The sequence below is a fragment of the Chenopodium quinoa genome, unplaced genomic scaffold (genome assembly GCF_001683475.1).
Source record: "Chenopodium quinoa cultivar QQ74 unplaced genomic scaffold, ASM168347v1, whole genome shotgun sequence".
Classification (NCBI taxonomy): domain Eukaryota; kingdom Viridiplantae; phylum Streptophyta; class Magnoliopsida; order Caryophyllales; family Amaranthaceae; genus Chenopodium; species Chenopodium quinoa.
In genome coordinates, this window is record NW_018744497.1 from 557461 (window position 1) to 570394 (window position 12934).

Below are 12934 nucleotides of genomic sequence, written 5' to 3' on the forward strand. Positions count from 1 at the left end.
ATAACTGGAACCAGCCGGCCAGACGACTGTGTCTTCTGGATCCGGCACAAACACTAGAAAATCGGGGCCCATGGTGTGGTTTGCAATAAAGCTCTCCACTTTCTCTTGCATGGATGTGATTCGGCCCCGAGGTACCGTGCAGTAGTAGGGGGTATTTAGCTCTCGGTAAGAGGCGGATGGTTCCGCCCAATTGTCCCCCTTCTCAACTGCGTGAGAAAGTCTCGCCTCTTGCAGGCGGCTGTTTTTCTCTTCTGTACCCAAAGAAGCCTGGCCAGAAGAGCTTGACGAGGAATCGTCCTCGGACGAGTCTGAAGAGGACGACTCCTCCCCTCTCCCGGAGGGGCCCGCCTCCTCTCTTTGAAAAGGAGCAGATTTGTTAACTGTTAAATGGGAAGGGGTCACTATGACTCCCCCCACAGAATTGCCGGCATCCAGGCCGCCTTGTTTCACTTCCACATCTGGCGCCTGGTCAGATGTTTCACTAAGCGGCACCCTGTGGGAGGAGCCGTCTGAATTTGAGATCCTAGCTGTCTTTTTCGTTCTGGCCATCCTGCTCTGCATAGACACAGATACAGTCAGACTTTGTATAAAGGGCAAAGATGGGTCCGGAAAAGGGCAGGCGGCACTCCTAGTCCTAGATTCAGCCGTCCCCGGTGACCGGCTGATCACTAACCTAGGTCGTGTCGTGTGCTTCCGTGGTGCCATTTCAGAAAATAAAAAGAAAATTAAGAGTAAGAGAACTGAGTTACCTGAACGAGTGACGGTTGATGAAGTTCTGAAAATCCTGTGCAGTCAGCTTGTCAGAACAGGCGGTAGGCTGAAAAGGTCCAAAATGTCAGAGCAAGTTCAGGGGTCCGAATGTTCTCAAAAAGTTCTCAAAGTGTGAAAATGACACAAGACAACTCTCCCTTATATAGGCGAAGTGAGAAGGCGAAGGGTCACTTTCAGAATTCAAAATTTGGGCGGGAAAATCTCTCGTCCTTTCGCCGACTGACACCTGTAGCAGGCTGTCGCCCGTTACAGTGCGACACCTGTCACAGGTAACACGTGACCAATCACGTGCCACCTGTGAGGGGCAAATGATTAGGGGATTTTGCTCCCACCAATCGGAATGCGCCACGTGGACCAATCAGGTCCTGCCAAGTGTCCCCCAGTTGGAACAGTCAGGGCTTCCCACGTGGCACGCGCTTATTCGTCTACTTTGGACCTGTTATGTCAAGACATGTGGCATACTCTATGCCTAATGGAGAAACCGGCCACCCAGGCCCAACTTCCGAGGGAAGCCCAATCGGCCCTAGGTTTACCTAAACCTAGGATGGGCACGTTTTCCAAGGTTATAAATACCTCCCTTAATCCTCATTAAGGGAGAGAACATAAACATTACGGAAAAAACACATTAATTACACACAGTAATAACCGGCTGATCTCGCTAACAAAGCAGATTACCTACATTAAACACTCTCCCCTAGAGAGACCAAATCACTTTAATTTCAGCATTAATTACTCCTTAATCAGGTACTAACTTGACCGTTGGAGGCGGAGCTCCCAGGAGTCTCCGTTATTTTGCAGGTACAGGCGTCCGGTTCCAGTCTCGGAATTGTAACTCTCCCGCAGGACATCAGAAAACCCCGAAACAAGAGTATATTAGTGTCAGGCGGTAAAAGATGCTTGTATACTAATTGAAAACAACTCAAAGGTTGAAGAGTGTTACATGAGCTAGCTGGTCCCTTTTGAAGTCCTCGGCCTTTCGCTTGTTAATCTAACAGTAGGCGGCCGCAGAGCTAGCAGGCTTTTGGCTTGAAGAAATGTATTCCATTGGTTCGCCTACAAAGAATAAGCCGGATGATTATTAAAAAAAAAACAGACAAGCCTTAGGAAAATTGCTAAGTTTAAATGCACATTCGGCCATCTACCATTGCTAAGTTTAAATGCACATTCGGCCATCTACCACTAGGCTTTTGGTACTAAGGCCGTAAGCGGCCAAATAGGCGTCGTCTGCCAACCACTCAAACTTTGGGACATAACTTTTCAGAATTATCTCCTTTTGCCCCTCGTGAATCTTGGTGGAGACTTTGAAAAGGCCGGGTGTGAGGATTTGGTCCCAACCTTTCTCAGGGACAGGCGGAAAAATTACCTTCTGCCCTAGGAGATTGGGATTCTGGTTCCAGGAGTTAAACTTTAGGTTCCTCTTGGTATCCGGCAAAGAAACGATAAAAAACTTATTTTGCCAGTTCTTCCAATTGGACTCCTTACCTACAGACATCATATACCCCTTGTGGGTGGTCAGGGTATACCAGCCGCTTGCCTTAGGCGCTTTTCTTAAGTAGTGCATTTGAGCGAATGCCTCAAAGCCCGGCTCAACATTGAGCATCTCACATACGGCAACATACCCCAGCATGTTCACCCAATACTTGGAGGCAAGTTCCCAGATACTCAGGCGGTATCCATCAAGAATTTTCTCCACAGTCGGGTGGGGAGGGAATCTGAGGCTTACTTGAATGGCCGCTTCGTAACAGCCGAAGCATTGGTCCCCATAGCTAGTTCCAACAGGCCAGACGACCGTGTCTTCCAAGTCAGGGACATGGATTTCATAACCAGCCCCCATGACATGGGTGGTGCAGAATTCATCTAGCTTCTTGAGCAAGGACCTCCATGTGTTTGAGGTGATGTGTTAATAATAGGCGGCAAACTCCTCCTGGTGAAAAGTGGAAGCCTCTCCTCTCTACGGAGGCGGCCTCTTCTACCGACGCACGGCCCAGACTCAGCCTCAAAGCTCCCAGACTCCTCATTCAATGCAGACGGCCCTGATCCAGCTCAGAGCCGCCTGGTCCAGCGTCCGAATGAGACAACCCCTGTACAAAGCTGGAGGAATTGCTTCCAAACCCTTCTCCTGACTCATTCAAAATCGAGTCACCTGGCGTACTGGGAGGGCTGGGTGGATGGTCAAAAACCTCACTAGCCGACACTCTAAGGGTACCGTCTTCAAGAGCTCTCGACATGTTCTCTTCATTCTGGCCATAGTGTCCTGCACAGACACAGAGATGGTCGAATTCAAGGATGTTCGCAGGGGGGAGTCCAAGTAGGGGCAGGCAGCACTCCTAGTCCTAGATTCAACTGTACCAGGTGACCGACTGACAGTTATCCTAGGTCGTGCCTTGTGTGTTTGTGAAACCATTTTTGAAAAGAAAAAGAAAAGCAAGCACAAACGGTAATAAGCGAGAAAGAGAGGAGAAACAGGAAGTTACCTTGTAGATAGAAGGTATCGTTAAACTACTGAGTTTGTGGCGGCTGCGATGCCGGCGGACATAATACAAGCGGCAGAAATGATTCTCTCTCAAAAAGTCAAATTCTCTCTTGAAGATTTTTCGTGAACGTGCGAAAATGAGGGGGGTAAAAACTATTTATAGAGGGGTAAATTTCAGGGGCATCCCTGTAATTTCCCTAGAAGGTGAAATGGTTAAAATAACCGCCATCAGTGCATGCGTGACAAGTATCACAGGCGCCACATGGCACGCCACGTCACCCCTGTGAGGGGCAAATGATCAGGGTAAAAATATTCTAGCCACGTGGTCCAACCATGTAATGACACGTGTCACCCTAGGAGTCGCCCAAATTGGGCCAACCAGGATAAGACACGTGGCACACCCATCATGACGGAAAATGGAGGCCTTCAAGGGCCCAATTCTTGATGCCTTATAAATAGAGACATTTACCACCATTTGGGGGCACGTTCATTTATTACACTTTACCTAATTATTACAACAATTATTATTCTCTTACAACTGAGAAAACACCCGGTCTCGAGATTCGAGAAACATCTACTTTACTTTCCGCATTTCTCTACTTCGACACGTACTAACTTGATCGTCAGAGGCGGAACTCCGAACAACCAGAGCTTTCGTTTATTGCAGGTACAAGCGAACAAAGATCCAGTCTTGGTGACGTAACTCTCCCGCAGGATACATTAGAAAACCCCAAAACAAGAACCATCTTGGTATGAGATTCCATACCTAAAATGCCTAACCAAACAATTAAATAGATGGAAAGGACTTTAACTCCATTCCAAAAGCACCAACCATGATATAAAATAGCCTTAGTTAGTGGAAGTAAAGGAATATCACAATTTTTCATATGTGGTTGGTGTGGTCCGGGTTACTCGATCAGGGGTTATTCGGTCAGGCAAGGATTAATTGGTCAGAGTTCACTCGATCGGTCATGGGTTACTTGATCGATTAGGGATTACCCGGTCAATGTTTACTTGGTTAGGAGTTACCCGGTCAATGTTTACTTGATTAGGGGTTACTCAGTCGGTTAGGTATTCCTTGGTCTGTGTTTATTCGGTTAGGGTTACTCGACTGGTGGAATATCTAGTCAGTGATTTGGTGCGCGGAAGGAATATTTGCTGAAAAGCTAATATTTTTTCTTAAAACTTTCTCTAAAAAGTATCGTAAAATGCAAAAAACAAAGCTAAGTACAAGTACATTATTATTACACGTATTATTTTTTCAATCCGAGGCCTAATTTTTGAACCACTTTACGCCTAATGCACATTTTAAATGGTCAACTGAGCTCTTAGATTACCTTACTGCTATATCATCATCATCTACACACCTTCAGTAGTTTAGTGTAAGTAGCAAGTACCCACAATTCAAGTGTTCAACATAAATTAGTAAAATTACCCCAAAAACTTGGTGCCAAAATATGATTTTATACTTCCCCAAAAATTTACATCACATACCGCAGTTCAAATGCCTTAAAAAACCCCGGAAAATTCAACAAAAATAGGGCTTCACAGTTATATTTCACAACACACGGATGAACATATCATCCCAGCACCCTCTGCCCATTCTAAACTTAAAAAAAATTTACCATATTTAATCTAAAATCTAATCTAATCCAATCCGATAAGCTAATTCAGACCCTAACCCCTAAAAATTACAAAATTAAACTCAAATTACATTACTTACTATTAATTTATACTTACTACTAATTAATCACCCTTTAATTCTGAACCTCTTGTTTAGCAATACCATTCACTTCCCCTTGTTCTTCCCTTTGCTCTTGCTCTTGCACCTCATGTTGATGCCTCATTCGCATCTCGCCGTCATCGGGCTGCAGCAACAACGCAGTAAACGACGGAATATGCCGATACCCAAACTCCAACCCCACCGTTTGCGACGGAAAATGCCACCCATTATCCATCGAAAGCGGCAAAGCAGCAATTGCAGGCGTCGAAGATGATTTTGCAGGAGAAGTAAAATCAGCAACAGCAGGAACCGTGCCAGTACCAGTAGCAGCAATGATCGACGGCTCCGCTTGTCGGAGAAGCCACTCGATTGTCTGGCCGTCGGTACGGTGGCCGAGCTCGCGTGTTAGCTGGAAGATGCGCGCAGCACAGAGCGGCGGCATGCGGACGCGGCGACCTCGGCCGTTAACTTTGGTGTGTCGGTCTTTGGTTGAGGAGTTTTTGCGACGGGTAACCGCGAGTTTTGCGGCGGTCGTAGAAGTGTTGTTGGTAGTTGATTTGGAGGAGCAAGAAGTGATTGACATCGGAGGAAAAGGGAGAGAGAAAGAAAGAGGTAAAGATTGTTGTTGTTGCGACTCTTGTGATGTGAATTGAGGTTGGTCGGAGTTTTGGAGAGTTTGAAGGATGGTTGTCTCGGAACCCATAGTGGTGGTTTCCGGTGGAAATAACGGCGGAAGAATTAGGGTTTTAGAAAAAAAAAAATTGGGGATTTTGGCGACCCCACTAAAGATTAGGAGGAGAGAGAAAATTGGGTAAATTTTATAAATACTGATAAAAGGGGTGTATTTTTTTATATGGGCCCACATTTGAAAGGTTGGGTCCACATGATTATATTGTGTCATGTTTGTGTAATTTTTGGATATGCATACCTTTCAAAGTTTCAAACAGCTGGGATGCAAATACAGTAATTCACTTTTTTTTTTGGTGGTTGTTTTTCAAAAGAAGGGAAAAAGGGTACTTTAGGAAAGTTGCAGTATAAAGAGGATTTTATAATTGAATAATTATAGGACAGTTGACTATAACTGTAGGATATTTGTCTAAATTATTAAGGTCTTGTTTTCATTGTTTGAACTTAGGATTTGTTCTCTTCACCTTAAAAAAATAGATCGGGTTTAATTTTTTTAAGGTTTGATTTGGTCTGATTAGAATTTTTATTATCTGGTGTGCTCTGATCTGATTTAACAATTTGATTAAACTTTGACCGCATTGTAATCAGAATTCTTGCGTAAACCTGGTCCACCATAATATTATTGTGAACTTGAGATTTATATACACGCAGAACTAACATTATTTAGAACATATTGACCATAATTTTAATGTAGTATCCTTATTTTTTAACATAGTAACTTTTATTAAAACTTGTGTGACCTTTAATGTTGTTTTTGTTTACATTACAAAAAATTAACCTCTTATAGCTTTTATAATGTCACAATCGCTTTTATTTCAACATAATAACCTTTATTTTAATGTAGTGATCTTTTGTTTTTTATAAATAAAACAATCATAGTATCTCTAATGTTAGTGGTTCACAATAAATTTGTGTGAACCAGGTCCATTTAAGAATTTGTACATTGTAATACTAATCTCTATAAAGAAAAACATCATCAAAATGGATCTTGTTAGATTAGTCTCATTATGAACTTTTCAAATATGTAAATTTATAAAAAAAAAAAAAATTAAATACGCAATTAACTATATTTAACGATAAGTAAATGATAATCAAAAGTTCTGATTTGGTCTGATCTGAATCTTTATGATATTGTCTGATCTGATCTGAATTTATTAAGAAATAAGTAATAATTATCTGAAATAAGTTGAAGAGAACAAGTCCTTAGATTATTACATACATGTACATTATAAATGTAATAAATTGAACTTATTAGATTAATTAGTATTTATCATGTGCAATATGCGGATTGATTTTTATTATAAAAAAACTTGTATAATTTTTTCAAGAAATAATTGTATTAGCATTCACTATAATTTATTTTAAAATTTGCTATAAAACTAATTAGATTGTATTTGTAAGACAACTTTTTCTGTATTTGTAAATCACTCAATTAAGAAATTATACCTTTGTCATCTAAATTTTAAAAGTGGAAGAATAAATGATGCAAATCTAATATAAAATGACTTGATGGATTAAAATAATAGTGAAATTAAACTATCAATATAGTTTATTAAAAAAAAAAAAAAAAAAAAAAAAAAAAAAAAAAAAAAAAAACCTATTAATATAGAAGTTATATAAGAAGGAAAATACAAACGTCAAAAAAAAAAAAAGATAGAAATAAATACAAAAAAGTAGAATATATGACGTGATCTAAACTAAAATTTGTCATCATGGTTATCAATGTTACAACATAAATTTTGAAACAATGGTAGAGAATTTGTTTAAATTGTACGCAATTTGAAATAAACTATAAAACTATAACGATAAATACATGATGGTATAAAATTAAATGTAAATACATGATGTTATTTAAAAATAAAATTAAAAGTGAAAAGGACACATGGCACATTCTAAGCAACTTTCATATATTAAAATAGAGGGTGTTAAATACCGCCAACAAAAATATCAAAACCGCCGACATTTAGTGTGACTGGACAACCATATCCTTAGTAGTTCACCACTATCTTCCCTCTTGCCACCAATGACTAACACCTTGACACCATCACCCTAATCGGCAAAGACCACCACAACAAAACTGACCGGCGACGACCACCACCACCCTGACCGGCGACCCTCCACATCCCCCTCAATGATGACCCACCACCTTCCCTCGCCGATGGGAAGATGGTGGTTTTTTTTTAATTCCGACAATTGCGATAACCGTAGCCCAAAATCGGCTACCAGCCACGGTAACCGATTTTAGGCTCCGGTTACTGGACACGGTAACTGGTTTTGGGCTTCGGTTACCGTGGTAACTGATTAGGGGATTTTTATCCTCCAATCACCGTCTGACAAGTGGACCAACCAGGTTCCGCCATGTGTCCTTCACGTAGGCCAATAGGAGCCTGCCACGTGTCAATCACAGATACGTCCTCTACAGACTAATCGAGGCACGCCACGTGTCCACCCATGCCAAATTGGAAAACCGGCCAACAAGGCCCAATCCTGTCTAGAGGCCCGGTCAGCCCTAGGTTTACCCTAAACCTAGAGAGTGGCACGTTTCCCAAGACTATAAATACTTAATTAATCCTCATTAATCCAGGGATCAAGAAATCAAGAAAACATCAGGCAATTGAGAGAGCAATTGATCAAGCAACTAATCTCACCTGAAGAACGGAACAGAAACATTACGGAACACTAATAACCGGCTAATCTCGCTAACAAAGCAGATTACCAACATTAAACACTCTCACCTAGAGAGGTCTTATTACTTTAATTTCCGTATTAATTACTCCTTAATCAGGTACTAACTTGACCGTTGGAGGCGGAGCTCTCAGGAGTCTCCGTTATTTTGCAGGTACAGGCGTCCGGTTCCAGTCTCGGAATTGTAACTCTCCCGCAGGACATCAGAAAACCCCGAAACATTTGGCGCCGTCTGTGGGGAGAGTACTTCAGAGATGGCATCCAAGTCTGTACCGACTCCTGAAGAGAGGCGTCCCATAAACGACCCTCAAGTTCAGTCGGACCATGACACCGAAAGTGAATTTGAAGTTGAAACTCATACAGCTCCAGACGGGACCCTAAGGGCCCGACGTACCCGTCATACCGAAAGGAGGGAACGGGAGCATCTTCAAACAGGAAGCGAGCCAGCAGGCGCACCGCCTGCTCGGCAACAGCCGACTGATGGGTCTGCTCCCATCACAAGGAACGAACTCATGACCTTCATGAGGGACTTCAAGGGAGAGATCCAAGAGTTGATCAACAAAAAGCCGCCTGCTTCAGTCAAAGAGCAGTCGGCCAAGAAACCTTCCACTTCACTGAAGAGGAAGCCAGTTCAAGGGCGAGAGGCGACTCCTCATCCTAAATCCAAGAAGCGGGAGCCACCTGCTCTTGATTTCACAAAATTCCGTTATCCTACGGGAAATAGGAAACCGGTTCGTCATATTCAGGCGGACGGGTCAAAGCAAACATTCACAAATGCTCGGCTACTGCTAGAGCAGAAGAAGAGTGACCGATTGTCCGAGTCGGCCTCTACTTCAGACTTTCAAGACAGTTTGCGAAATGCCTCGATGAGGCATACTCAGTCGTACCATGAGAGTCAGTCAGGCGGCACCTCCCGTCAGTCCGGCTTTCATAGTGACCAGGCGGTACCAAACTTACCATTTGTGCCGCAACAACAGTATTTTATGCAGCCACCTCCATTTGGTGGACCTGCAGCAAAAAACGTCCAACCTATGGACTGGCAGCTACGGTTGCTTAGACTTGGTGAACAGCCGTCGGCCTTCTCCAAGGAAATTACTGAAGCCGCTCAGCCGGCCAAAGTAAAGAATGTACTAGTAGGCGCCTATGACGGCACTACTAACCCAGAAGACCATCTGATGGCATTCACCAACCTGATGTACCTTCAAGGGTTGGATGATCCCACTTGGTGCAAGTGTTTCCCAGCGACTCTCAAGGGAATCGCACAGCAATGGTTCGGCAACCTGCCGACTGGTTGTGTAAACAGCTTCAGGACGCTTGCTTACTTATTTGCCTCCAACTTCGCCATGAACATCCCTGCAAAGAAAACGACCCTTGATTTGGGAACAATTCAGCAGGGCGAGAAGGAGGGGCTTCGTTCTTACATCAGGCGGTTCAACCTGATGAGAATACAGATTCAAGGGTTACCGGATGAGGTAGCTTATACTGACTTTTTTTAGAGGTCTCAAAGACGGGTCTACCTTCAAATTTGATTTAGTTCGAAAAAGGGTGGCGACTCTTCAAGAGGCCTTGATTGAAGCAGAAGCCTATATACAGGGACTGATCTGTGTACAATAAAACAGTCGGATGGGAAAAGGTTCGACAAAAGAGAAGGACGACAGAAACAGTCGTCTAACAAAGATGAGAAAAGAAAAGAGGTCTGGGCGGCTGATTCCTCTAAACAGCCGGCCCAGAAAAATAAAAAAGAATTCAAACCATACTCCCCAAAGTATGTGTTTAACAAGGATAACCAGTTTATCCTAAAAGAAATAAAGGGACGGTTCTCAATTGAGAAGCCGGTCCCCATGAAGGGTTCTGCAAACAACCGGAACCAAGACAAAATATGTGCTTATCATGATGACGTTGGTCATCACACCAATGACTGCATCAGTCTCATGCGGTACCTAGACCGCCTGGCTGAGCAAGGTGATCTTGACACTTATGTCAAGAAATCTACGGGGAACACTTCCTCAAAAAAGCAGTCGGCCAAAAAGAATCAACAGGTCGACAGTTCCGATACAGATGATGCAGTCGTCTACACCATTGCAGGCGGCTTCTCAGGAGGCGGCCCCACTATTAGGGGCAACAAAGATAATATAAGGCGGTTAGATGTAAATTCCGTTCACCAAGAACGGCCGTCCAAATATACATTTCCTGAGATTGTCATCACTGAAGAGGATCTAGGAGGGATAAGGGGCCGCATGACGACCCTCTCGTTATTGAATGTAAAGTGGCCAACCAGAGAGTTGGCCGAATCCTCATAGATACCGGGAGCTCCTCAGATCTCATCAGCAGCAAATGTCTGTCAAAACTGAAATATCAGACGGACTGCATACATCCGGCCTCCCACCCTTTAATAGGGTTTGGAGGAGGAGTCGTCCACCCACTGGGACGAGTAGATTTACCCATTCGCCTGGGCGAAAAAGGGGAAGGACGACACATGGTAGTCCGGTTCCTAGTAGTAGAGGAACTCTCGGCCTACAACATGATTCTGGGTCGACCAACCCTGAATAAATCCAAGGCTGTTATAAACCCGTCTCTTATGCTGCTTAAGTTTGAGAGGGATAATGGAACAGTCGGCTCCCTAAGGGGAGATCAGAGGATGGCCCGAGAGTGCTATCTCTCGGATGTCAAGCCCACTGTTATGGCCACTGGGTCAAGTGGAGAAAAAACAGATCTTGACAATGTCAAGGAGAGTGCGCCTTTTCAAGAAACAGGCGACAAAAAGAGAAAGGCGTCCCAGACAGAGTCCGCAAGAAAAGCAAGAAAATAGCAATCATTGGCAGAGGAGCGGCCGGATGAGTTCCGCCCTCAGCCGGCTGGTGAGCATGCGGACCTGATCTTAGACGACTCACGTCCTGACCGAATAGTCAAAGTTGGGACGACTGCTCTGAGAAACCTTGGTGACGACTTTCACAATCTATTGAAAGAATACAAGGACATCTTTGCATTTGAAGTCCATGAAATGCCAGGCATTAGTCCTGATCTGGCAGTACATAAACTCGCTGTGGATCCGAAAAAGAAGCCGGTACGGCAAAAGAAGCGGAACCATGGCGAAGAAAGAAGTCAGGCGGCAGCCGCCGAAGTCAAAAAATTACTTGATGCAGGGTTCATTCGGCAATGTTACTTCCCAGACTGGGTTGCAAATGTGTTTCTTGTTAAAAAGCCGAATGGCACCTGGCGAATGTGTGTAGACTACACAGACTTAAACAAGGCGTGCCCCAAAGACAGTTACCCTCTGCCTAAAATTGATAATCTGGTCGACTCAACAGCCGGCCATGCCTTGATGAGTTTCATGGACGCCTATTCTGGTTTCCATCAAATTCCCTTATGGAAGAAAGATCAGGAGAAGACGGCCTTCGTCACTGATCAGGGGTTATACTGTTACACGGTCATGCCGTTTGATCTTAAGAATGCCCCGGCTACCTTCCAATGAATGATAAACACTGTGTTTTTTGATCAGATTGGGAGAAACGTCGAGGCATATATTGATGATATGATTGTCAAGACTAAACTTCAGAAAGATCATCTGACGGACCTCCGAGAAACTTTCGCCACACTCAGGCGGCACCATGTCATGCTCAATCCCAAGAAATGTGTATTTGGAGTTGAGTCTGGGAAATTTCTCGGATTCCTTATCAATCAGAGAGGAATAGAGGCGAACCCTGAGAAGGTGCAGGCGGTCATTGACATGCAGTCGCCTCGTACCATCCGAGAGGTTCAGAAGTTAACAGGTTGTCTGGCGGCCTTGGGGAGATTCCTAAGCCGATCAGGCGACAAATGCCTATACTTTTTCCAGGCAATTAAGAAAAAGGCAAGGTTTGAATGGGGGCCGGATGCTGAGGCCGCCTTCCAGAAATTAAAAGTTCACTTGCATTCCTTGCCGAGGCTGGTCAGCCATTTGCCCAAAGAGGATCTCTACATGTACCTGGCCGTCTCTGATCATGCGTTAAGCGCTGTGCTCCTTGCTGAAAGGGACGACTGTCAGCTCCCGGTCTACTTTGTCAGTCACGTACTGAAAAATGCCGAGTTGAGGTATCCCCTAGTGGAGAAATTTGGTCTTGCACTCTTCATGGCTGTTAAAAAATTGAAGCCCTACTTTTTGGCACATGCAGTCGTCGTGTATACCGACCAACCAATCAAGCGGCCCCTTACCATCATGGAGTCGTCAGGCCGAATGATCAAATGGGCCATAGAAATACAGAGCCTCGAAGTTACTTTCGAGCCTAGAAAAGCAGTGAAGGGGCAAGCCTTTGCTGACTTTATTGTAGAGATGACTCGTCCTCCTGACTCTCAAGTTCCAGACCAAGTATGGAAGGTATATGTGGACGGAAGCTCTACTTCAAATGGTTGTGGAGCAGGCGTCGTATGTCAATCTCCAGAGGGCGACAGGTTCGAGTATGCTCTACGCTTCAGTTTTCAGGCTTCAAATAATGAGGCAGAATATGAAGCTTTACTAGCCGGGATCCGCATGTGCAAGGCGGCAGAGGCAAGAAAAATAGACGCCTGTTCTGATTCACAATTGATAGTGAGTCAGTACAATGGCGAATACGAAGCAA

At 44.0% G+C, this 12934-nt stretch overlaps 1 protein-coding gene across 1 annotated transcript; it reads right to left on the reverse strand.

Moving 5' to 3' along the window:
- Positions 1 to 4688: 4688 nt before the first annotated feature.
- Positions 4689 to 6100, reverse strand: LOC110697681 (transcription factor TCP6-like). Its single transcript, XM_021875064.1, has one exon. The coding sequence runs from the start codon at positions 5866 to 5868 to the stop codon at positions 5002 to 5004; it is 867 nt and encodes a 288-aa protein (XP_021730756.1). The 5' UTR covers positions 5869 to 6100; the 3' UTR covers positions 4689 to 5001.
- Positions 6101 to 12934: the final 6834 nt, after the last annotated feature.

What these genes read in the sequence shown, in the direction of transcription:
- LOC110697681 (XM_021875064.1), bottom strand. Translation starts at nt 5,868, where the DNA reads ATGACACAATATAATCATGTGGACCCAACCTTTCAAATGTGGGCCCAT.